This window comes from Macaca mulatta, chromosome 3 (genome assembly GCF_049350105.2).
Source record: "Macaca mulatta isolate MMU2019108-1 chromosome 3, T2T-MMU8v2.0, whole genome shotgun sequence".
NCBI lineage: Eukaryota > Metazoa > Chordata > Mammalia > Primates > Cercopithecidae > Macaca > Macaca mulatta.
Window position 1 is genome coordinate 151,793,025 of NC_133408.1, and position 27,256 is coordinate 151,820,280.

Consider the following 27,256-nt stretch of genomic DNA (forward strand, 5'->3'; position numbering starts at 1 on the left):
ATTTCATATACTTTTGATAAATTCTATCACTTCCCTCACAAACACTTGCTTTCCTCTGTGTCAATACTTTGGGATGTCAGGGGGTTGCCAGGCCCCAGTCAGGATACCCTCATCTACTCAACAAAGCCTGGTTTATACATCCTGTATAAAAATGTATAATGTATTAAAAAATTGTATATAAATGTAACAAATAACTACAAGACACTGAGCTTTGGGCTTTCTCCCTCATCCAAGGAACCCATTCATTCATTGATTCAACACTTACTGAACTTACTACAGGTTAGCTCTGTGTTACCCTCTAGAGAAATCAAAGCTGAACAACACAGCATCTCTGGCCTCAAGGGCTTCCCTAGACTGTAGTAAAGGCAGACAGTTTCAAAACAGCAGTAGCAAAAGCCCTAAGAGAGGCAGCTGCAGGGCACAGAGCAGGAACAGAGGTAGAGCAGTCCTCTACCAGGAGGAGTCAGAAACACACTCTTAAAGAAGAGACATTGCAGTTAGGTTTTTCAGGTAAAGAAGCAGGAGGTGGATGGTCAGCCCAGGAAGCATTTCAGCAGGTGCAGAGGCAACAGTCCTCAAGTAGCCTGGCATCTCTGAGGAGTCAGTGGTTCCGTAGGATGGAGGACAGAGTATGAGAGAAAGAACCGCCCAGCACAGGATGAGATTGCAGACGGGCCGATTTAGGAGGGAACTTGTGTACCACAAAATGACTTTGGACTCTACCCTGACTAAAAAAAAAAAAAAAATTAAAGATTTTGGGTTTTACAAGTGAACTATATCAACAAATCTGCTTTATGAAAAAGGTCACTTGTGGCTTAAGTCCAAAGCATGTACTAGAGAAAGGAGAATGCAGAAAGGAGAAAGATCAGAAGACTACAGCAGTAATTCAGACCAAAGACGTACCTATTCAGCATACCAAGGAGTATACCAGTTCCTTGGACTGGTAGGACAGGGCTTCTCTGAGCACAGATGGAGCAGAATGTGAAGCCCTAGGTCCCAGTACAGCAAGGGCTTCCAATATCAGAATCACAAGCCTCAGAGCTCAGGGTTTCTCTTGCTCCTCCAATGAACGGGAATCCTCCCTTTTTTCTAGCCCCCTACCTTCTAGGCATCCCTGTTACTGCAGGTTTCTTGTTTTGTTTTGTTTATTTGTTTGAGACAAGGCCTCACTATGTTGTCCAGGCTAGAGTGCAGTAGCTAGTCACAGGTGGAATCATAGCTCACTGCAGCCTCAAACTCCAGGGCTCAAGTGACCCTCCTGCCTCAGCCTCCCAAGTAACTTGGACAAGTGTGAGCCATCACACCAGCCATGAATTTTATTTTCACTCCAGGGTTCCTCCCTGCTCCTGGTCCATCCTCACTCAAAGACGCACACATTTATTCCCTTCACGTAACTCAGCACTGTTTGGTCCTTGGCTCTTATTTCCCTATTTCTCCCCACCCCTCTAGCACCCATCCCTATCTCCTGAGGCACCTAGTGGCCTCTCTGTCACCACTGTGCCCCACACTCCCACCCACCAGCAGTCAGCACACTGACTGACCATCACTACCAGAGACTAATGCTAGAGTAAAGAGACAACAAGGGGACTTATTTCACACAATACTGGTATCAACACTAGTATCTTATTTAAAAAGTAAAGTATAGTGAGCAATTTCTTCAGCACTGTCCATAGAACCCCAAAGCCTAGGGTTGTGCCTCCAGATTCTGGCCCTAGGTCTTATGTACAAAGGTGTTTGATACCATGAAGGGACCACATGCTTCAGGCTGAGACAGATGAGTGCCTGAATCTCAGCCCTTCACAGGTGGGTCCCCTGCAACAAATTACTGGCCCTCTCTATGTTTGCTGTAAGGCTGGAGTGTGTGCACGGGGCCAATTACACAGGCTCAGCCCTTGGTTAGCATTCATCTTAAAGTCGGGTTTGCCTCTGCCTGTCCACTCTTATTTTTCTGTAATTTAAATATGGATATGTTTATATACTATATAATATTACATACTACATATACTTACATAATATATATAATTATATATGTATACTTTAATATTATATATTATATAGTATATAACTTAAACATAGTATAATTTAAGTAAGTATAGTATATATACAGTGTTTGTGTGTATGTGTGTATATATATAGTGTGCATATATATATATATATATAATTATACACTATAGTTTCTATTTATCCTTCCCAAAATCTCTCTCGAAGAAGAATCAATCCTAAATCCATCTTTCTTCCTCTGCCCAGTCTTAGAAAGAATCACACACACAAAAAGATAAACCATTTTCCAAGATACCTAACATTGGTCAGGTGACAGGAATAAGAGGGGACAAGGGGGAAGGGAGGGAGAGGAGGCGGAAATTACCCAGAAGGAAGAGGAAAAAGGTTTTCCAGATATTTAAAATGTAATTCCACTCAGCTGTTTATCTTGGGCGATCTTAGCAGCCGGTGACTCACTCCTATGGGAAGTATCTCAATATGCAACTTCTATTCTTTTGTAGAAGTTCTGAGTCTTCCAGGATATGAGACACCCTTTCCTCCTCAGGGCTGTTTCTTCAGGTGCACAAGTGAATAATATCATCACCATCCCAAGTTCTTATCTTCATTTTAAAGCTTGAAGGGGAAATATCTGTCTTAACTTTCATACTGATTTATCTGTGATACTTTATGCACTCCCTTACTGTGTATTTTTTAAAAAATCAGGGTAACATCTATCTTGAAGAAGTGGTTGTTCAAAGTAAATGAGATAAAACTATGAAACATTTCTAGCTCCTTCCCTTGTCCAGTCATCCAGTTCTATATCTCTCTGAATGCTTATCAAGCTAGCACACTGCCTTATACATCGTAGGCATATCCCATAAATAATCATCCAACAGAAGTTTTTCTACCAACATCTCATAAAATATGCCCTTATGCTTGTCACTAAGAAAAAAAATGCAACAAGTAAATCTTTAGAGGAATGTACTAGCTACTCTCAGGAAACACATATTTAAGGGTAGTAGAAAAAGAAAAAAAAAATGAACCAAATATTGCTTCATTCTCTTCAGGGACCTGACATTCAACAGCCAGGACTTGAAAAAACAAAGTACCCCTAACCCAATGCCCCAAACCAAAGTTTCATATAATAAAACTTCCATCTACTTTTTAAAAATGCTAACCTACATGATTAAACCTGTCACCCTAGGTTTTTATAAATAACTGTAGCAAAAAGAAATGAAGCATCTGAAGACTCTACCTCTTTTGGTTGCTTTGAAGGCACCCAAAGTGATGTGACAACTCAAGACAATGTGAGCAACTTTGCAAAAATGCCATTATTCAAATAAACATATACCTGGAGTTATTAGTCAATATCTACCATCAAAAAATCTAACTCAAATGGGAGCAGTCATCTACACTTGTAATCCTAGCACTTTGAGAGGCCAAGGCAGGAGGATCACTTGAGCCCAGGAGTTCAAGACCAGCCTGAGCAAAATAGTGAGATCCTGTCTCTACAAAAAGTGAAAATAATAATAGCCAGGTGTGGTAGTGCATGCCTATAGTCCCCAACTACTCGGAAGGCTGAGGCAGGAGGATCACTTCAGCCTGAGAGATCAAGGCTGCAGTGAGCCATGATCACACCACTGCATTCCGGCCTGAGCGACAGAGACAGACTATGTCTTTAAAAAAAACAAGTCTAGCTCAATTAAGTCTGTGACTCCAGAGGTGGGCCTGGGGAGTCAGATCTCAAACCACAGAGAGGGCCAACACTAACTACATTGATTACACTGAGGTTGAGAATTCCTCTTCTGTTTTTTTATATCCCTCTTCCTACAATGCCTAAAATGCCTTTAACCCTTCTGCTTGGGCTGCCATACAAAGTACCACAGGCTCGGTGTTCTGAAGGATGAAGTCCCAAATCAAGGTCTGGCAGGACTAGCTCCTGGTGAGGACTCTCTTCCTGGCTTGCAGATTGCCACCTTCTTGCTGCACCCTCACATGGCCCTTTCTCATGCTACCTATGAGGAAAGCATGTGAGCTCTCTAGGATCTCTTCTTATAAAGACACAAATCCTATCAGATCAGGGACCCACCCTTATGACCTCATTTAATCTTAGTAACCTCCTTACTCCATATATATCCATATTGGGATTTAGGGCTTCAACATAAGAATTTTGGAGGAATATAAACATTCAGTTTATAGCACCCATAAATAAGCAATTATTTTTATTATTCTGTAATTGTTGAATAAAATCTCTTCAAATTGTTGACTTTCTATGTTGAAAGGTCTGTCCTGCATAAATTATCCCTGGGCCCACAGTCCAACAGGGCAGAGTTTATAGAACAAAGGAAAAGTGAGCAGTGACACCAACATCAGTCTTCTAAGCAAACATTTCATAGAGAGAACAGAATTTTTACCTTAGGTGAATTCATTTGAAGCTGTTTCAACAAATTAAAAGAGCGATTAGAGTTCTCTTTCAAAGACATACCCCACAGCTATATGAAAGCACATCTTCACTGTGGTTACTGGAAAATGAACACAGCAGTGACATCACAGACAGTCAAACTGGTATAACAAGGAAAGCTACTTCAAAATTTTGAAAGAGTACTTTCTGCACATAAATGACAAACTAAATTCAGGCTGTCCAGATGCAACTTGTACCAGCCCAACCTCTAATCCTGAAAAGAAACCCCACAAAGGAAATAATGTTCAGCTTACAAAAGAACTTACATAATTCTTTTCTGATTATAAAAGAAATGCATGCTAATTTAAGAAATTACTAGAAAGTATGAAATTAAAAATAAGCCATCTCCTCAATTGTAACAATTGGTTGTAAGAACATTACAGGTAATGTGTATGGCAATTCTTCACCTGTCATAAGTATTTTCCCATCTTAAAATTCATTACAATAATTTCTACATAGTATATATATATGATATCTACCAACCTGGGGCAAAGAACATAAATATTTAGTCTTCAGAATCAATTTCCATAACTAAAGATGAGAGTATTAAAGGAGATTTTACATACAATTAATGCAAATACAGTTCTCCTAAAAAAGCAAACTGGAGGCCGGGCGCAGTGGCTCACGCCTGTAATTCCAGTGCTTTGGGAGGCCGAGGTGGGCAGATCACCTGAGGTCAGGAGTTCGAGACCAGCCTGATCAACATGGTGAAACCCCATCTCTACTAAAAATACAAAACTTTGCTGGGCACAGTGGTGGGCGCCTATAATCCCAGCTACTCAGGAGGCTGAGACAGGAGAATCGCTTGAACCTGAGAGGCAGAGGTTGCAGTGAGCCAAAATTGTGCCGCTGCACTCCAGCCTGGGCGACAGACTAAGACTCCATCTCAAAAAATAAACTAGCAAACAAACTGGAACAAACCTTTACTATGTGTGTGATTTTTTAGGAATCCTCAGATCTTATGCTTAATGTCTTTCATCCAGACTACTGGAGAAAACCTGAGAGGTTTCTTCACTCTTCATACTTTATAGAACTGCCTGTTGATGTTTTGGGTTTTCCTGTTTCTTTGAGACCCTGGCTAACCCCTGAGCCTGTTATCAAGGCAGCTTCACAAGCTCCTCAACCTACTTTGGCTGCCAGAGGAGAATGGAGAACAGGTTCTCTCCTCTCCCCAGGATAGTGAATAATGTTTCATGTAGGATCTCGGTTGGGGCTATTTTCAGTTGCCTTATGTACATGCATCCCCATGTTCCCAAACCTGCCTACTTCTGGTTGCCAACAACAGATGAGATTATTCCATTTTGGAGAAAAAAAAAAAAAAAAAAAGACATAGAACCAAATCTCCACATTTCTGCTCAAAGACTTCAGGGAGAAATTTTTGGTTAATGTCCAATTGATAGTCTAATATACAGCAAATTTCTTGGTTTAGGAAAATGTTTCACAACTTGGGAGATAAGTTGTTAGTAAATTCAACCAGGAAAACTTTCAAATTTCATATCCAGAAGGGTTCCCACCAACCACCCTCCCACCAACCTTCTCTCTCTGGCACACTCAGAGGGGACACGAATGGGGGAGGAGAACAAAAACACATGTGTTAGTGGTTTCCAAAAGCCTCCCATGTAAATGTCATGCTCTCCCCTCTTCCTCACTCTCCTGTTTTCTTGAGAAATAGCCATGTTTTTGTTCATTGCTAAGTGACAGATGCCTGTCCAGATTTAGTGGCTTTCCTTCTTCCACAGAGATGCAAATGTGATCACTGATTAAGGCAACCTGGATCTCGAACCTCTCTACAGTGCTAAGGACTGAACTAAAAATAAAGGTATGGGTTCAATTCCACTTTCAGATCTGCATTCAAGGCTAGTTGATGTGTACAGCTCCAAGCCAGGTTCCCAGTTGTAAGTTATTTTATGCCATGTACCATGATTTTAGGGCAATTCAGATGAAATCATCTCTTATCCCCCTACCTCTTTCTCTGTCACCAATACCCTGCCAGAAAAACTACGCTATCCAGTAACCTTTGTTATTGCAATACTTTGAAGGCACCTATGAAATCACTGTCCTTATGAAGACCACAGTACACTTCTCAATGGTGAAGTGGCATCTTCTACAGACCCTTTTCCACCCACCTACCCATCTTCCCGTCCCACTCATTTCTGAGAGTGGTCATCTCTCAATGGAAGTAAAAAGATGGGGTGAAAAGACAAGGATTACAGATGCTTCTGGCAGTAAATGGGGCGTTCCAAGTTGGATGTATTGACCTGGTCTCTAAGCTGGTGACAGAGAGTGGGGAAGGGGCAATGGGTCTTCCTGTCATCTTTCCAGTCATTGAGGCCTCTCTGCTTAATAAGGGAAAGCCAAAAGAAGCCACCAACAGGTTTTTTTCTCTTTTTTAATCTAGCTTTATTGAGGTATTGTTAACTAATACAAATTGTATATATTTAAGTTGTACAAACTGATGTTTATATCACCTTAAATATACATACATACATTGTGAAATGATGACTACAATCAAATTAACATATCTAGCACCTCACACAGTTCCCTTTCTTTTATTCCTGTGGTGAGAATACTTAAATCCATTCTCTTAGCAAATTTCAAATATATGTGATTATTAACTATAATCACCATGCCGTATCACTGAAAACCAAGAAAACATTGGTTTTCTTCATCCAGTTCCACCTGCCTTAGGGAAATTTCACGTGAATTTTGCCAACAGACTTTCTGTCAGACTTAGTTTTTAATATCATTAATGTTTGCCTCTTTCTGTGAATTTATTGTTATTTTACTGATTAGTTAAATAGAGCCTACATGAGGGGAAGGGAACCTAGCGCCATCATAAGCTAGAATTCCTTCCTTTAAATCACTGATTTTTCAGGAGTACCATAGTATAACTAAGAATTCTTGTGGTTCCTAAGAGGTATTATATATCTAACAACAAAAAAAAACTGCATGTACAAATCTATTGCTTTACATATTGAAGCATTTTTTTCCATTTTTAGATGTGTGCGTGTTCTTAAATGCTGTTTCAGGGATGTATAAATCTTGTTCATTGAAATATTATTCATGCACTGTTTTTCAATATCCTTATTGAGAAATCTCACAAACGTGCACAATCTGGCATGAAATATTTATTTGGGAGAAAACTGTCACAGACATAGAAATAACTAACGCCTTAGCCAGGCAATGCCCTAGAGGGAAGCAAGAAAAGACCATAAAACATAGTTTACTACCAACTCTAAATGGACAGCTAATATTTCTTACTTTAGAATCCTTTGTACCCATATTAATAAAATGCCTCGAGATGACTGCTCTTTGAAATTTGGGGTCTGTAATGTTAAAACTTAGAATGAACAGGCAGACTATACAGAATCAAAGTCAAAGCAATTAGCAAAGTCTCATTTAGACCCATTACTTCGGCCTTCACTCATAAGCCAAATAACCTCTAATCACTCTTCAGCACAGAACTTCTCTTTTTTGCTGTAGACTCAATTTCTACTAGATCTCATCACCTGAATGTTTTGCAGATATCTCAAAAATTGCAAGTATCTCAAACTCAAGGTGGCCAAACAAAAGTCTTCATCTTACATAAGCCTGACCTGCCCAGAAAAAAAAAAAAAAAAAAAAATTGGCTCTTTTGTTGAATGGCACCTGTATTCATCTAGGTGCCCAAGCCAGAAACAGGAGGACATCTGCTATAAATCACATTTATATCCCCCTGAAATTCACATATTGAAACTGTAATCCTCAATGTGATTTGGAGATGGGGGCCTTTGGGAGGTAATTAGGCCATGAGGGGGAGACTTTATGATGGGATTAGTGCCCTTATATGAAGAGATGAGAGAAAGCTTGCTTCCTTTCCTCCCCATGACCCCCTTCCCCCTACCCATGTGAAGATAGAGCAAGAAGATGTCCACCTGCAAACCAGGAAGAAGGCCCTCACCAGGAACTGACTCAGCCAACACCTTGATCTTGGACTTCCCAGCCTGCAGAACTGTGAGAAATAAATTTCTTTTGTTTAAACTTTCCAGTCCATGATATATTTGTTACAGTATCCTGAACTAAGACAACATCCTAAACTTCTTCCTTTCTTTAACTCTGTTATATCTGACGACCAACCATGTTGCTTTCATTTCCTAAATATTTCTCAGATCTATCCACACTTTACCATGACAATGACTGCTAACCTGATTCAGGGACTTATCTCTCACCTCAGTTACTGCAATGCCTCTCTTTACTCATTTTTATGCCACCTCTTCCTTCATAAATAACAATGTGTAATTTAAAATTCAATACTGCTATTTCCAAACAAAGTTTTTTTAAAAAAGAATTTACTGATAATCTCTATATTCTAACAAAAACATTGTTCTCATCTGTGCATTGACTGCCTCTTCTCTATATGCTACACATTTTATGTAGCTCTAATCATAGTCTATACTCTTCTTTTGTCATTTAACACTAGATACCTGGAATATATTTTTGAAATAGTGTTATTTATGAAAATATTTCATTTCATGATTGTCTGATGCTCCAATGTGCTCACAACCAAAACTGATTTAAAGACTACATGGTCATGTAAGTTGTTTCACAGACAACACGGCAAGAGACAACTCTGTGCATAAAGCGTTTTGTTGCTATTGATTTTTTTTGTCATGTAAACTTTAAGGGATGGGATTACTGATTCAAACTTCTGCTAACCACTGTTATACTAGGTAATGTGGCATAATGGCTAAGAGAACAGTTTCTAGGCAAGACAACTTAGGTTCCAATCCTAGCTCCACCATTTACAGTGTGACCTTAAACAAGTTACTTAATCCCTCTATGACTCAATTTCCTGTGAAATATGAGTGATAACTGAATCCTCCCTCATGAGGTATCATGAGGATTAAATGACAATATAAGACAAACTCTTAGAACTGTGCTTTACATGTAGCAAGTGCTCCATAAATGCTATTTTATATTGCAGTTTCCAATAAAAGTTATACAAAAGTTTCCAAAAGGATCATGATTACCATACATTCCTCAGGGAACTGCATATCAGTTTTACTGCAATTACGTTACCAAAGGCATTCCACTTTTTTGGTGATTTTTATTTACTTAGTAGTTACCCAATGTTATCTTGGCACAATTTTTTTAAATGCCAGAGAGTCCAAGAGTTGTTCCTTAAGTAAGTTTAAGTTGCTTAAATGAAGCTAGACTTGGGGAACTTCAATTCCTTATTTTTTGTCTTATATCCTGTAGCCAAATAAGCATACAGTTCAATTTTTTAATAAAACAAGTTCTACAAGTTGCCTTGTCTTTCTAATAATGATCGGCAACATAAAAAATGGTACAAAAGAATAGTGAGTGGTAATCCTACAACTGGCAAAGTACCTCAGTAAACCCATTATCTTTATTCTTCTGTTATAGTGACCAGAGAGTGTTGTCAAAGGACATGATATAGAAAAGTCCAATATTGGTCGTTATGCAATCCTTGTCAAAAAGGTCCTAGTAGGAAGATATACAAGTACTAAAAGAGAAAACGTATGCAATGTATATGATGGCTTTAAATATTTGTTCCATCTTTAGTAAGAAATACTACAGACTTTGACTTACATTGAAGGAAAAAAGTATAATTAAATTCTTTGTTAAAATAAACACGCATATCTGACTATCAGAGACAACAACCACCATTATCGACTCCTTGCCAATGTCATGAAACGAACTCCACAGAAACCCAGTAAGATTTGAGTTGCAGTCCTTCTGGTATCACAAATTAGCATTTAAAGCAGTTTTTTTCAAACTGTGGGTCAGGACCCATTAATAAGACAATTTAGTGACCAGTATTTTTTTTCATGAAAAAGAATAGAACATTACAGAGTATAAGCAAGTGCTATTTCAATTATATGTGTGTGGGGTGGTACTGGGGGATAGTTGTATATATACTAGGTCAGGAAATTAACTATATTTCTTATGGATAATAGTTAAACAAGATCAAAAGCTACTAATTTAGAGTAAGTCACTTAACCTTTATGAAACTGTTTTCTCATCTCTTAAATAGAAATTAATATTCAACTTCAAAGGGTAGACTCAGATAAAACAATTTCCCTTTTTAAGTAAAACATTGTATTACTATGTTACAGTTACAGCATTTTAGAAGGGTTTCATTAGCGTTTAATGTTCCTCTGACATATATACTCATAGCATGAAGTCACTATGATAGAAACTTAGACATATTGGATCAAACATAACTGAGAAAATGTTATCTCCTTTTGGAAAGGAATAGAGCTAGAGATAGGAAAACCTAAATTTCTTGAAATTTTTATAATCTCCCTTGTGGTATCTACCATAACAGCCTCTAAAAATACACACACACACACACACACACACACACACAAACAACAAGACCATAGAAGAAGGGCAGCATCTCTATGTGGCTTCAGGGGCCTTGTGAAGAACTGTTACTTAGGAGAATGACCAAAAGAGGGGAACATTTTTATAGGCCATTCCCATAGGAGGCCAGATCAAGAACATGAGCTGCCATCCCACTGTCTCTGCATGGCCCTTCAGTGGTATTTTACTGGGAGGTATAAATCATTCCTCTTCTAGTCCCACTTAAAGTTTAGAATCCTGTGTCAGGCTCTAAATGTCACAAACAATCCCAAGCAGCAGATCATTATTTAGCTCTATGTGCTATGTAGGTACATCATGGGATCACTAATAGAAAACATTTTAAGAAACTCTTAGCTAAGAAACTGCAAAAAACTAAGAGTAATGGAAACACATCCTCTTTATGCTCTCTCTCACACGTATGCTACCATTAACGCACCCTTCTGAGGTGAATGACACCTAACAATTCTGTATGAATAAGAAAAGGTGCATCTTCCACCAACATAGAAGGGACTTTAAAAAGGAACATGATTCCTACCCAGATGAGTCCGAAAACCCCTTCAAGAGAAATAGAAGATAGGAATTTATCTGATAACTGAGTGATACTCACACCATACAATTTATTTTTTAAATGACACTTTTGACTTCAGATCAGCTTGTTCTGAGTTTTGCTTCTTATAAAGGTTCATGGATTTTTCTGCACCGATCAATCCAGCCCATGTTCTCCTGTCAAGCTTAACTAAGCTCACACATGTAAAACATCTGGCTAGGTTTGAGAGGTACAGCCTTCAGCTCAGGAAGATGCCATGACTCAGCTGTGAATCTATGCATAAAAGCCTATTGGACAAATGAATGCAAAAACATATCTGCAAAGGTCTTAGCTTCCTCCATGAATAATTCCCACCACTTTAAGCTGGGGTAGGGTTGGGGGAGGAATAGGGGGTGCGCTAACAGATGAGGGCATGCAGGAGGTAGAGGTAATCTGAGGAAATTAGTGAGTATGCAATCAAGAATGCTTTAGTCAGCATTTTGTGCAATAGATCACTAAAGCATGTTCCTCCAGTCTCACTGAAACTTTGTACACTTTGATCATCATCTCCACTTTCCCCAACCACCTTCTTTCCCCAGACTCTGGCAACCATCACTTTAATCTCTAAATTTATGAAGTAAACTTCTTTAGATTCCATATGTAAGCAAGATCATGCACTATTTATCTTTCTGTGCCAGACTTACACTTACTTCACTTAATATCTTCCACATTACTGAAAATGACAGGATTTCCCCCTTTTTCAAGACTATATAATATTCCATTGTGTATAGATACGACGTTCTCTTTACCCATTCATCTGATGACGCACACTTAGGTTGCTTTCATATCTCAGACATTTTGAGAACTGCTTCAGTGAACATGGGATAGCAGATATTTCTTCAGCATACTGATTTCAATTCCTGTGGATATATACCAAGTAGTGGAATTGCTGGATCATATGGTAATTCTATTTTTAGTTTGTTGAAGGTCCTCCATGCTGTTTTACATAACAGCTGTATTAATTTACATGCCCACTAACAAGTGCACAAGGGCTCCCTTTTCTCCGCACTCTCACCAATACTTGTTACCTTTCATTGTTTTTATACAGTCATTCTAACAGACGTGAGGTGATATCCACAGAATGGAGATATAATAAATAACAATGCATTGTATACTTCAAAAGTGCTAGAATGGATTTTAAATGTTTTTTACACCACAAAAAATGGTAATTATATGAGGTGTAATTTGTTAATTAGCCTGATTTAATCACTCCAACTGTAAACATATATGAAAATATCACACCGTATGCCATAAATATATACAGCTGGGTGAGAAGGTGCATGTCAGTAATCCCAGTCACTCAGGAGGCTGAGGTGGGAGTATTGTTTGAGGTGATCAACCAGGAGCTTGAGGCTATCAACCAGGAGTTTGAGGCTATAGGCTATAGCGCACTATGACGGCGCCTAGGAATAGCCACTGTACTCCAGCCTGGGCAACAGAGCAGGACCGTGTCTCTAAATTAAAAAAAAAAAAAAAAAAGGAAACTTAAAAAATATATAATTATTATTTGTCAAGGACAATATATTTTAAAAACAAACAAACAACAACAACAACAAAAAGCAGAATGCTTCAGTCACTGCCCATGGAGCTCCTGCTAGAGAGAGAATCAAACAAATTGAGAAAGAGAGCAACCAGCACCTCAGTTCTGGCAGCTTGCCAGGTAGCGTTTGCTTACCTCTGATCTTACTTAAAAACCATGTGAGATATGTCACAACAAAAGTGTCTCTGTCATAGCAGTCTCAACACAATGAAGATGTTTTTCTAACCAAAAGACACAGTTAGTTGGAAGAGCTCTACATAATTAGTACCAGGAAAGGCTTTAGTTAACACTTGCCCCAGACGCTGGGACCCAGAGAGGCTAAGAGATTTTACCTAAGGTTACACAGCTGGCAGCAGTGTCTAGCCCAGAATCAAGAGCTAACTAGAATCTCCTAAGGTGAAATTGCCTATCACTGTGCGTCTTAATATGTTTTCTAAAAGACAAGGTTCCCTGTTCCTCAGAACTATAACTTCATCACTATACCTTTTCATAAAATCAAAACACTTACGACTGAGTATTCGTTGTTTTAATGAATTTAATCATTCATTAAATGGGGCAGGCCCATACATCAGATATGGAAAAGAATTTCCATCTCCGATACATTTTATTACAGACATACAATTTAAGTAATTTTACCCATGTTTACAGTATGCTGCTTGAAATTTAATCATAAGTATATAAAAACATAATTATCTCATACATGAGAGTATATGAAAAGTACCTTTGCAGAAATATATAATTTATACTAAAACTTCACATATTCTGTCACAAAGACTGATTTATTTCAAAGAATGAAGAAACTGAATTACTACTACATCTGGTAACAAAAGATCTGTGCCCATAAGCTCTTTTCTTTAACATCTATAAGAACTACTGAGAAAAACACAAACATTAACTAAGGTTAAAAGAAAAAAAACAACTTGCAATATAAGCAGCTACAAACAGTGCTCTCCATGTTGAAAAATAAAGTCCACACATAAGTATCCTAGCAAAAATTTCACTACACACACACACGCCTAACAGATGGATTCTAAAAAACAGCTAAGCACTCCACAATCCAAATGCTCAAAAATTAATAATAAAGGTTATTTAACATTCTGGCACATGTGATATTGAGAACAACAGCAGTAATTTGGGGCAGAAGACCCTCTCTCTGCTCTCGCCCTTCATCTCATTCAACCTCTTTTTCTCAATTGTGAGCACACCCTTCTGCCTCCCCTACTCTGCAATCAAATCACAACCACCCAAAACCGAGGTGTCTGCTGCAGCCCAAAACATTTGACTGATAATATCCGGTTTGCCATTCCAGGAAATCCCAGAGCGGTTTTTAAGCCTCTGCCCACAGCTTATAAAGAAAGGCAAGAGAGGAACTAATCGATACCAGCACCCCAGCTGTGACCTGGCACATGAAGAAATCAAGAAAATAAATCCCATCCATAATCTGTATAATTTAACACTTGGAAGAGAGCAACATCTGGGATCGTCTCCAAGCAGGACAGTTTTGCCTGGATGGATCTGAGCTTCCTGCACTGAGTGTTAAAGCCGCTTAGGAGGCGATGCCCTCTGGTCCCTCACCAGTCCAGCAAAGGGAATATCATTTTCCTAGCAAGCGTTAATCTACCTCCCCAAAAAAGAGGAGAGTGAGGAAAAGGAAAATAATAACCACTAACATCTACTCCTTGCCAGTCAAGAGGCTGGCAAAGACTCCCCTGACACTTTGAAGGAGGGAAAGCTGGAAACCTTTCCCAAAGGTGGGTTCAGGTCAAACTATTGTCTTGCTAATCAGTCACAATACAGAATGGAAGCTAATGTGAAATGTGGACATGACTTTGGTGAATCCTACAGTCCTTTCAATGGACCCCAAAGTCCTATCCCCAGGCAAAGTTGGGAAAAAAACAAAAATCCCCTCGGACTACGACTCCCTGGGAAGGCTTTCCAGATTCTTTAAATTGCAGGAAAATGAATTTAGAACATAAACAGATACCTACACATCATCTAAATCACTAGATCTGTCCTCAATTTTAAAACACACACACAAACTACACCAGTCGGCAGAACAGGGCATTATAGGAAATAAAGAGTGTTAGTAAAATCCATAATGCTTTCTCTCTGTTAGACCTTCTGGGAGGTTATAATTGCATTTGGCCGGCTGCAGGCTTGTCGGAGAGCCTGGCTTCTTAATAGTCTCAACCCTAAAAGGAGTAACTGTCAAGGGGCGACCCAGCTGAAATCAAACAACAAAAACGGGAACTGTAACCCGCCTGAAATGGGAGGAGGAAAAGGGAGACTCCTGTATTCATCAGTCAACATTAATGTCCTTTGTTGTTCACCTTTGCACAGAACAGCGAGCGCTATCCTGTTCCTTTTTCTCCGAACGCCAGTGTCAGGATATGCTTTCCTAAAAGCTATCTCCCTGCCCCCAAGAACCAGGCTTTCCTATCCCCCTCCCTATTATCACTCAGCAGCCCTGTATCGCCACACCGCCCCCACTGCGCTCACCCAGGGTCGAGAGGGTGGCCAGAAGTAAAAACACTGCTGAAATACCCGTTCTCCTCCAAAGACCAAAGAACCGAACGGCGCAGATGTTGAAATTTACCATTGCCCCCGCCCCGCAACACACACACCCCATAAACCCGGGATCACAGGGAGGGAGGAGGGTCAGAGAGGGCTCAGCCTGTCAGAGCGGCTCTCTCCAGGACCCTGCCACATTCCACACTCCGGGAATGTCGATCCGAGCCAGAGGGAAGGGTTTGCGCCTCCCTACTGTTTTGGGGGTGTTCTCTCTGCCCAAGTGTTGTTGTCTCCCTCTCCACCCAGGGGAACCGTTGCAGCTCCCTGTCGCTTTGGGGAAGAAGGGTAAGGAAGGAGAGAAACCCTGTTCGCCTCCTCTTCCAACTTGACACACACATACACACACAGAGACAGACAGACAGACACACACACACACACACACGCCCAGTTGCCACTCCAAACTCCGCAGGCAGAGCCCGAAGCGAGCGGGCCGGCCGCGCACTCCCCCAAGCTGTCCCGGCGCTCTGGGAATCTGTGCGGGGCGCGCCGAGCCGGCGGTGCGGGGCGAGAGCCTGGTGCGCAGCCCTCTGCCTGGAGCTGGCTCGGCAAAGCCCCGTACCCGCTGCGCGATGCCAGGATTAGGCATTTTCAGCCGGGCGGAGCAAGAGGGGCGCGGGGGCAAGGACGAGAAATGCGCACTCGCTCGGGCCAGAGCAGAATAAAAGTTCGCCCCGCGGAGACTCACCCACGCCGTATTTCTCGTGCTCCGTAGGTATCCACATGGCTAAAGGGGCTCCGGGGTCTTGAGGCTTTGTAATCCCCGCGCCCCTTCTCCGGTTCACAACAATGCACAGTCCCCGAGCAGCGCTGCAGCGCCGGAGCCCGGGGGCTTCGCGCGGGCTGCGGGCGCTGGGCAGGATCTGCGCTGGAGGCTCCTGAGCCCAGCGTTGACACTGCGCCGCCAGCAGCTCTCCCGGCGGCGGCTGCTCACAGTCCTCAGATGCGCTCCCGGGGACCCGGCGGCGCAGTCATTGTTCTGATTCACTGAACTAAGCGAACACGCCGGGGCACTCTCGGGCGCACCCCCGCCCGCCAGCGCCTAGTCCAGCCCTCCCGTCCCGGGGCCCCGCGGCACGCTGGGAATTGTAGTTCTGGGCTTCCCCATCCCGGAAGTGGGAGAGGCAATTGCGGTTCGAGGCGGGGATTCAGTTTTACTAATTACGTCCTATTGGCCCAGAGGGCGGTGTAGGTGTGGAGAAAACACCGCGTCGACGGGGAGTTCACCTCCAGTCGCATTTCTATTGGTGCCACCCCGCCTCTGCCCCGCCCTGCGGCCCTCCCTTTTCTTCTCTGCCGGGTAATGGCTGCTTCCAAGACCCAGGGGGCTGTCGTCCGAATGGAGGAAGACCGTGATGGGAGCTGCAGCACAGTCGGGGGTGTAGGTTATGGGGGTGAGTACGGTGCCCCGGAGGCGCGGCTGATGTGTCTTCCTTTCACTATGACCGGGAGTGCAACAGACCTCTGGTCTGACCCTAGGAGCCCTTTTAGCTCTGGGCCGCCTGGGTTCAACGGGGCCCCACGGGTGGTGGCCCAGAGGGATGGGGTGGAGCCGGGGGCGGCTACTTGGTTGGGGCTGCCCGGGGAGGGCGGAGAAAATGCCTTGGAATGGCCTTCCCCTCCGCCGGGGAAGCTCCCTGAGCGTTTGTCTTCTAGTTTGGAGCTCCCAGCTTTGCGCTAGCTGCTGAGTGGGTTTGGTTTAGGTCTGGTTCGCGCGCGTGTGTTTATAACTTTGGGATTAGCAGCTCTTTTTTTCCTCACCAGTACACTGCCTCGGTTTGCTTGGTTTGACCTTGCAGATGTGTTTTATTTAGCTTCCGTAGACTTTCCAGTCGCAGACTGGTGGTCAGTGCTATCCACTCTACACATTTGCCCAGTTTGCGAGTGAAGTGTCTTCTGAAGGGAAAGTATCTCACAACCTCCCTGTCGATAGTTAACTGCTCTGGGTGTTCTCCAGATTTGGATGTGGAGCCTGAGACATCTTCCCAGTCTCTGGGTCCTTAGAGAAAGAAAAGGAAAGTGGTAGATAATTCGCACTCGTGGCTTCAAAGAACATTTGAAAAGGGTTATGAAAATCATCACAACTTTGGCTGTACCTGACTTTCAAGTTGTCCTCTGATCCACTGTAGGAATAAAAAACCAAATTTTGAAAGCTGCAGGGGGATTGTGTTTAGGACTCTTTTACCCTTAGTCTATCGCTCCCCCATTCCCCCCACCCCATTTTTGCCTTGGTGTGTAATTTAGCACAAGTTATCTTTTTCTGATGAACATGGTTTGGGGCTTAAATATGGTTCTCAGACTGTTGAGACTTTGTTTTTCGGTTTATTTGTTTTTGCTTTCACAGTTAAATTGATATCATCTTAAATATTTACCTCAGCGGCACAGAGATGAAGTGCAGTTTTTTCCCACTTCCCAACTGTGGAACTCCCTACTCTGAAATTATTTTAGTACCCCTACCAAACAAATCTTTGGTAGTCTCCTGAGTTAAATATTGAGTTTAACACCCCAATGGTTTATTATTGGGTTGGTTATATATTGGGCTATCGGATGGTAACAAACTATTAAGGTTTCCTAGATTCTCAAAGTTCCAGAGGGCTACGAGTTTGAGATCAAAAGATACACTCTTTGGTGAATTTATCTCACAGTCTAACTTATTTTAAAAACTGCACTTTGGGAGGCCGAGACGGGCGGATCACGAGGTCAGGAGATCGAGACCATCCTGGCTAACACGGTGAAACCCCGTCTCTACTAAAAAAATACAAAAAACAGGGCGAGGTGGCGGGCGCCTGTAGTCCCAGCTACTCGGGAGGCTGAGGCAGGAGAATGGCGTGAACCCGGGAGGCGGAGCTTGCATCCGGCCACTGCGCTCCAGCCTGGACGACAGAGCGAGACTACGTCTCAAAAAAAAAAAAAAAAAAAAACTGGCCGGCGCGGTGGGAGACTGAGGCGGGCGGATCACAAGGTCAGGAATTCGAGGCCAGCCTGATCAATATGGTGAAACCCCGTCTCTAATAAAAATACAAAAATTAGCTGGGCATGGTGGCGGACGCCTGTAGTCCCAGCTACTCGGGAGGCTGAGACAGGAGAATCGCTTGAACCCGGGAGGTGGAGGTTACAGTGAGCCGCAATTGCGCCACTGCGTTCCAGCCTGGGAGACACAGCGAGACTCTGTCTCAAAAAAAAAAAAAAAAAAAAAAGGGTATGCCTTTCAAAAATGTAAAGTATTTAAAAGTATTTATTTTTAAATTTTAAACGTTTAAACGTTTTTAAAACATTTCAAACCATTCAGAAGTGTGTGAAGTAAAAAAAATGAAAATTCCTTCACCTCGCAGTACCACTTCCCAAGTATAAAGTGGTAAGAGTTTGGTACCTAATCTTTCCAACATAATCTTTTTTTTTCTTTTAATCCTACAATCCGTATTCTGTTAAACCAACCTATACTTATATGACACCCATCTGTACGGTTTGATTTTTTTTAATAAAAAGGATAAATCTAGGTAAACTAAAAGATCTGCAACCTTCTTTTTTCTTTCAGCAGTCTATCATAGAAACCCTTCCACGTCAGTACATTTGTTTCCTTTTTTTTTTTTAAGGACTGTGCCCATCATATTCCAAAATATGAATGTGCCATGCTTTAGCCATTCCCTTATAAATGAACATGTAGTGGGACTTTAGTTTTTCAGTAATGTTGCAATGAACAGCTTTATGTACATATATTCTTGCCCACTGGGTGTATATTTTGGGGGAAAATTGCTGGATCAAAGGTTATGCAAGTTTAAAATTTTGATAGATGCCAGACTTTACTCTTAAAATATATTCAGCATACATTGCCACCTGTAGTATATGAGTGTTCTTTCCCCCATATTGTCACAAACTTTGAGGAAATAATTAATCCAGGACCAATGTTTCAATGACTAGTGGATTAAGTAACTGATAGAAAGCTTAGTTTTTGGTTCCAGTTTGTTTTCAACAAAAGTGTTGAGTAGTAGCGAATTTGCAGTGTCTATAACATAAAAAAATTTCTCATCCTGGGTGAGAACTACCCAGTATTCTCATTGTCTTGTAGCAGTCAATAGGAGAAATTAATGGTTGATATTTTTATGTCATTCTTATAAAATTGTCATTAAAAATTCTGCTTAGTAGGCCCGACGCGGGTGGATTACGAGGTCAGGAGTTGAAGACCAGCCTGGCCAAGATGGTGAAACCCTGTCTCTACTAAAAATACAAAAAAAAAAAAAAAATTCTGCTTAATAACCTATGTATTATTCTGTTACTTTTTCCAAAATCTTTTCAAAGCCAACAAAGTGTGTTATAAATTTTAGGTGTAAATATTTACATTAAAAGTATATTTTTTTGTTAGGCAGTGATTTAGGTTATCAAGGATGTCTTGCCCTGTAAAAATCATACACCTTTTTGGATGAGTTCATGACCTTTGTAGGGACACGGATGAAGCTGAAAACCATCATTCTGAGCAAACTGTCGCAAGGACAGAAAACCAAACACCGCATGTTCTCACTCATAGATGGGAATTGAACAATGAGAACACTTGGACATAGGATGGGGAACACCACACACAGGGCCCTGTCGTGGGGTTGGGGGATGGGGGAGGGAAAGCATTAGGAGAAATACCTAATGTAAATGACGAGTTAATGGGTGCAGCAAACCAATGTGGCACATGTATACATACGTAACAAACCTGCACGTTGTGCACATGTAACCTAGAACTTAAAGTATAATAAAAATAAAATTTAAAAAAGTCTGGCTAACACGGTGAAACCCCGTCTCTACTAAAAATACAAAAAACTAGCAGGGCGCGGTGGCGGGCGCCTGTAGTCCCAGCTACTCGGGAGGCTGAGGCAGGAGAATGGCGTAAACCCGGGAGGCGGAGCTTGCAGTGAGCTGAGATCCGGCCACTGCACTCCAGCTTGGGTGACAGAGCGAGACTACGTCTCAAAAAAAAAAAAAAAAAAAAAAGTCATACACCTTTTTGACTTCTTGAAAACTGCTTCTTTTAAGAGATTTTCCTCTTGCTCTGATTAAAATGTTAGTCTGTGCGTTTAATACCCTGGGACAGTGAGGCCTAGGAAGACTTTTTATAGAAATCCTTGCAGTTCCTCAAAATCTCTGCTAGTGAGTCAGTGGGTGGGGTGTAGGCAGGTGCAACACTTTCACTGAGACCGCTGTGTTGCCAGATTTCTGTGGCTCCATCCTTCTCCAAGAAGGTCCCCAAATTGACGAGGTCAAGTCTCTTTTGTGCTTGTTTTTGTTTTGTTTTTTGTTTTTTGTTTTGAGACAGAGTCTTGCTCTGTAACCCAAGCTGGAGTGGAGTGGCCTGATTTTGGCTCACTGCAACGTCCGCCTCCCTGGTTCAAGTGATTCTCCTGCCACAGCCTCCCCAGTAGCTGGGATTACGGGCGGTTGCCACCATGCCCAGCTAGTTTTTATATTTTTAGTAGAGACGGGGTTTTGCCATGTTGGCCAGGCTGGTCTCGAACTCCTAACCGCAGGTGATCCACCTGCCTCGGCCTCCCAAAGTGCTGGGATTACAGGCGTGAGCTACCATGCCCAGCCGACTAGGTCAAGGGTTAAAGGACACTGCTTTACATACATTTGAAGAGTAACCAGGGTTTCAATTTGTCTCCTAAAATTAAGAACAGATAATAAATAGATTCAGCATCCCTCACGTGGTGTTACTGGCATTTATTCCTTTGCTGTTTTTAGTTAAAAGTCAGCAAGATAGCACAATTTAATGATAATACATTTAGGAGGCTTTTGTGACTGAGGCTGTATCTTCTGACAGTATTAATCTGTATCTCCATATTGTAATATTCTGTCAAAGTCAACTTTTTTCCCTCTGATTGCATGTTTAGTAGTTGATGATTTGGGTAATGCTTGGGTTCTGGAGACCATATTATCTGATGATTTTGGTAATGTTTATCTTCTAGAGAACTTACTATCTCATGTGTGATGTCTCTGGAAGAAAGGGGGAAGGGTAGCAGGTGATGTAAACTCCTCATTCTTGTATTTCCTATTTTAATAAATGGCATCAAGTCTAAGCTAGAAACCTAGGAAGCATCCTTGATTCTTAACTCACCTTCAGGTACTGAATTTGATCAGTTAGCAAGCCTTATTTTTCTGTGCCTGAAGTATCTTTTGAACCTGTTCCCTCTATTCATTGCTACAGCCACTATTCTAATTCCATTAGTAACCCTCACCATTACTGCTGAATTACCTACCTGCATCTCCCATAGCCCAGAAAGTGCTCTTGAGAACCAGTTGTATGTGTGTTTGTCAGCCTGATTCTGTTCTTGGCTTATTGTTAATGTTTAATAAATGTTTGACCAGAATGGCATTCTAGCCTGGACGATTGCAAAACCTTCCTGTTGATCTCGCTGACTCTTGACTTTACCTCCTTCAATCCACATTGTAAAACAAATATATTCATGGATCTCCACTTTAAAGCTTCAGTGTAATTCTGCTACATGTATAATTAGGTCCAAATTCTCTGTGTGGCATTTAAGATTCTAATTTACTTGTCTAGCCTCATCTTCAGTCACCCTGCTTCCTTTGCCATATCTCCATTATCCACTTACCATGTCACACTGTAGTTATTTTTTGGCAACTTTGTCTACCCCAGTGGACAGTGAACTTCTTGAGGTCAAGACTTGTCTTATTTCACTTTTGTACATCCAGTGTTTATCAAAGCTGCATACGGTAAACATTGTGTAACAGTCTAATGTTAGAATATGCTTGAAATTTATTCAAGGCATTTAGATTGGCAACTATTTTAAGCAGAGGAACTGAAATAGAATAAAAAACTAAGTAGATGTTTTATACTTGTGAAAGGTATGCATACCAACTAAAATGCAAAATATCAGGAAGATATTCTGTCAAGGTGATCATAGTTCGCATTTAAGGATAGTTTTTCAGTTTTTTAAAATGAAGTTTTAATGTTGTTTAAATAATAATTACATTTTTTAAAAGAATACTTTAGATCTGGCCTTTATAACTTTAAGCCTGTAACTGAATGACCTACCACAAGGACCTTGAATTCTGTCTTTCATTATCTATATGGCTGTTACCAGTTTTCTACAGGCTGTCATTCTATTTCTATAAACCATTAAGTACAGTCTCATATATTTGACATGACAGTGGAAAGAGGACTAGACCTTATTTTGGCAAAACTGTATTTAAATTCCAATTCTGACATTTAATAGCTGTGTAACAGGTTTATTATATGTGCTGCCACATTTATGGAAATATCCATATATACCTGTCTTGCAGTTATTGTGATTATTTCATATTTATATATTTATGAAAGTGCAGCATATTTCCTATTTTAAAGTCAGACCTCAGTAAGTATTAGTTGCTTTCATTATAAAGATATGCCTAATTATAAAAATATGCCTATCAAGAACTGCCTTCTCTTTGAGACTGCATTCACTTAGGAAGCAATCTAAATTGTGGAGTAACCCTGGGGAAGCTTAGGAATGTGTTGGTGATAACTGCTTATGCTGTCAATGCTTTCCTGGAATTTGGGGGTTGTCAGAGTATCTGTCAGTGCTACATACTAGTATTACAACTATGTGCTCTGCAAGCCTTTATATTATCTTCTGTATCTTTTCTCACTTCTATACAGTGCTACTCTACTCACACCCAGCTCCCCACCCCCATACATGCACTGACACTCAAAGTCATCAAGAAACTCAAGTAACATTGTATACTGGGATTGCCTTGTGAGGTATAGGCCAAGGGATGTCAGAGAAGATAAGAATTATAGAAACTACTCTTGTAGGTCTTGTTTGGTGATATGGTTTGGCTGTGTCCCCACCCAAATCTCATCTTGAATTCCTATGTGTTGTGGGAGGGACCCGGTGGGAGATAATTGAATCACAGAGGCAGGTCTTTCCCGTGCTGTTCTTGTGATAGTGAACAAGTCTCATGAGAGCTGATGGTTTTAAAAAGAAGAGTTTTCCTGTACAAGCTCTCTCTTTGCTGCTATCCATGTGAGACATGACTTACTCTTCCTTGCATTCCGTCATGATCATGAGGCTTCCCCAGCCACGTGAAGCTGTAAGTCCAATTAAACCTCTTTCTTTTGTAAATTGCCCAGTCTCAGGTATGTCTTTATCAGCAGCATGAAAACAGACTAATACATTTGGTATAAGGTTCTGAAGAGGCCTTCTTTAAAGCATTCTTTTGTTTTCCTATGACAAATCAATGGGACCCAACTTGTAGGATGTTTAGAGAAGAGCTCTTATTAAAAGGGATATTATAATAATGATGATGCATATAACATTTTTTTGAGCCCTAACTGTGCCAGATACTGTTTCAAATGCTTTTATAGGTATTGTCTCATTTCATCTTCACAGCAACCCCTAGGTAGTCATATTATGCTTTTTATTTACAAATGAGGAAACTGATGAAAAGAGTAGCTTGCCCAAGGTCACACAATAACTGAAAAAAGACTTTTATCCTATGCACAGTTGTCATGATGTCTCATGGTAACTAAATTCCATTGAATGAAGTCTGAAACAGACTTTTCTCACACATAAATATGCTCTAAAGCCAATGTTACTTTAGAAAGGCAGTATGGAATAGTGAAAAGATTTTAAAATCAAGTCAACTTAGGATCAGATTCTGGTAAACCTCTGAACTTCAGTTTCTCTTCTGTAAAATGAGTAATACTGTAGCTATATTGCTGGGATGTGGAAGTGATTAGGTGAGATGATATAATAGTCTGGTCTTCAATTGAGACTGTTATTTCAGTCATAGGTATAGCAACATCTTTGGCATATGTGCCAGAAGTGATACAAGTGATTTTAATATGTCTTTTGCACTTGAAGAGCAGTTTATTATTGAGGGATTTGATGGGTCAGATACTGAATTACATTCACTTATTGTGTTGACCTTGACCTTCCCATTCATGCAAAATTATGATGCTGCCCTTTACAACACACACTCATACACTTACATTTGGAAAAACTGTAAAGAGGATGTCGATCAGATTCATATAATAGAAATCATACTCACTTCTAAATATAAATCACGAGTATATAGAAACAAGCAGTGTGCATAAACTGCTATCTCCAGTGATTAAATCTTTAAATGTTTCTATTAGCTCTTCTTAGAGAATTTTGCCACAAACTTAGGGTTCAGTTTTGACTTATTTGATAAACTTCTCAGACGCTGAATGAGTTGGCATTTCATTGACAGTACCTTAAAGACTTGCTACCTCATGCTGAAACAAGTATGTTCAACTGACTGACTTGACCTAAAGGTGAGCAGGGCAGCTTTTTTCGGAAGTGGTGATAGATTTGACTGATCAGTCTTCTGTTTTTCTTTACATCTCACTGATCATCTTTGTGACTAGTGGCATTTATCTGCAACATAGGCAGCTGGGGTTGGATGATATCTTTGGCTGTAGGAACCAAGTAAAGTTTTCTAGAGCTAAACAGGATTTAAACGTTTGCTTCATGGGGTGAAAGGAGGATGGGAAAGAGGGAGTCAACAATTGACAAGTGGTAAAATATTTAAAGTTTTATAGGATAATGTGGGATACTATTAAGCTTTCTCCATAAGTAGAATATTTAAAATAATCAATGTACAGTATTGAATCAGCAAAATGTATAGAAGGAAAAACTGGAATAAGAGTCAGAAGACCTGGATTCTGAATGTGAATTTGTAGCTTTTTAGCAATGTGAACTTGGGAAAAATCCTTTAACCTCTCTGAGCTTCAGTTTCGTCAGGAAAAAAAAATGATATTGATATTATTGGGAGGTTTGGTGAGGGCAGTGTACATTAAAGTACTCTATTAATCTTGAGGCACTATGAAAATATCGGAACAAATAATGCTACTGATAAAGGTCTGTCTCAAGAGGCAGTAGCGGGTACAAGTCCAAACTTTAGACTTGGATAAACTGGAGTCAAAAGGAGCTGTCAGCTAAAAGCTGTATGACCTTGAGCAAGTAATAGGACCTTGTTATTACTGTTATGGCTGCTGCTGCTGCTACTACTACTACTACTACTACAACAAAAGCTTGGATGTAACTTTAAAATGATTACAAACTAATCAAAGAATATTAAAGCTGGAATCAAGACAAATCCCACATTATACAATATATAAACTCTGTAAGGACAGGAACTGTTAAATATACCTTTAACCTCATCCTTTGAGACAGTGTCATGTTGTGATGGCATTTGGTGGTGTGTGGCAACTGTGAATCAGCCCCTTGCTGGGTTCTATATGGGATACAAATGAAGAACCCCTAGCCTTATCCATGTGGACATCTCAGTGTAATTGGTGGGCTCTGCATCCCTGTCTCACCAGAGCTAATCAGAGAGTCCCTTCTAATTCCATATAGCACTGTGGGAAGAAGTAGATACTTTCGAATCTGTGATATGCATGCCTTGCCAGAGGCGCTGAGCACACTAAAGCTTTTACATGTGTTTATTTTTAAAAGAAAGGAAATTCTTGTTTTGCCTCCTTGTTTCTCTAATACTGTCCTCATTTCATGTTTTTTCTTAACTGAAAGAAGAACTCTCCCCTCCCCCCAAGTAATCACAGAGGCTCTGCCTTTAAAAAACTTTTTTTAGTGCTTTTATCCAAATAGAGAGATTTGTGGGTTTTTTTACTAGTAAAGACCTCAGAATTGTAATTGTGGTTATTTATTTAACACAGTCTTCTGTTATGTAATAAGCTTCTATTCACCAGTAATAGCCAATTAGAAAAGAAAATATCCTGTACCCGCTAATCGTAATTACCATTATAAAGCAATTAATAGCAGGAACTGTTGCTGAACTGTAACATAACATCAATCAAGCTGTCTTTGCCAAGGCACCATACAACTGATTTTCTCAAATGAAGGAGGGGAGGGGAAGGAAAGGAAGGTGAGAGTCTGCAGGCTTATTTGAATTTCTTTCAAGCCAGTTTATGAATGACTTTTGAATGCCTTTTAAATATGCACCCACTCACGAAGGAAAGTAATGCTAATAATGTACTGGGACATTGAGCTATTTTTCCAGCAGCAGTGGTCATAGTACAGTTTTGCAAAAAGCTCACTGGACAAGGAATCAAAATAACTAGTTTTTTTGTTTGTTTGTTTGTTTTTTAGACAGGGTCTCACTCTTTTGCCCAGGATGGAGTGCAGTGGCATGATCTCAGCTCACTACAACCTCTGCCTCCCGGGCTCAAGCCATCCTCCCACCTCAGCCTCCTGAGTAGCTGACACTATAGGTGTATGCCACCATGCTGGGCTAATTTTTGTGTTTTTTGTAGAGATGGGGTTTCACCATGTTGCCAAGGCTGGTCTTGAATTTCTGAGCTCAGTGATCCGCCCGCCTCAGCCTCATAAAGCGCTAGGATTTTAATCTCACTTCTCCTTCTGACTGACTGTGATTTTAGAGAAATCATTAGCACTTCTGGTTAAGATTTCCTGGTTTGTAAATGAGGGAATAAGATTATGTTAGCATCCTTTCAACTCCATCTCCCAAATATCAGTAAAAGAAAGAGGAGGTAGGTTTATAGCTAGGGAGCCCACATAATTCAATCCTAGCGTCTGTAAAAAGAAAATGAAAAATCTGGATATGTCCTGAAGAATTAGTTGCACGTGTGTGTATTATTGATCAGGTGTATCAGGTTAGAAAATTGGCTGAGAACCACTGCAGTAGATGTCTTCTTGGATCCTTTACTCTGAGACAATATAGATTGATTATTAGGATGCATCCTATCTCATTCTCCTTTGCATTTGTA

The 27,256-nt window shown here is 40.6% G+C and overlaps 2 protein-coding genes across 6 annotated transcripts in view; one reads left to right on the forward strand and one right to left on the reverse strand.

Annotated features, from left to right (window-relative positions):
- The window catches only part of DOCK4 (dedicator of cytokinesis 4), a 469,859-nt gene extending 453,366 nt beyond the window's left edge, over positions 1–16,493 (reverse strand). For all 4 annotated transcript variants that reach the window (XM_077997203.1, XM_077997201.1, XM_077997202.1 and 1 more), the window contains exon 1: positions 16,193–16,493. In XM_077997203.1, the coding sequence (XP_077853329.1) occupies positions 16,193–16,229 (37 nt within the window). In that variant the 5' untranslated portion in view covers positions 16,230–16,493. The remainder of the gene's footprint in view (positions 1–16,192) is intronic.
- A 299-nt stretch (positions 16,494–16,792) lies between these two features.
- ZNF277 (zinc finger protein 277) overlaps positions 16,793–27,256 on the forward strand; it is a 144,195-nt gene continuing 133,731 nt past the window's right edge. For both annotated transcript variants that reach the window (XM_001099338.5, XM_015134763.3), the window contains exon 1: positions 16,793–16,898. In XM_001099338.5, the coding sequence (XP_001099338.3) occupies positions 16,808–16,898 (91 nt within the window). In that variant the 5' untranslated portion in view covers positions 16,793–16,807. The remainder of the gene's footprint in view (positions 16,899–27,256) is intronic.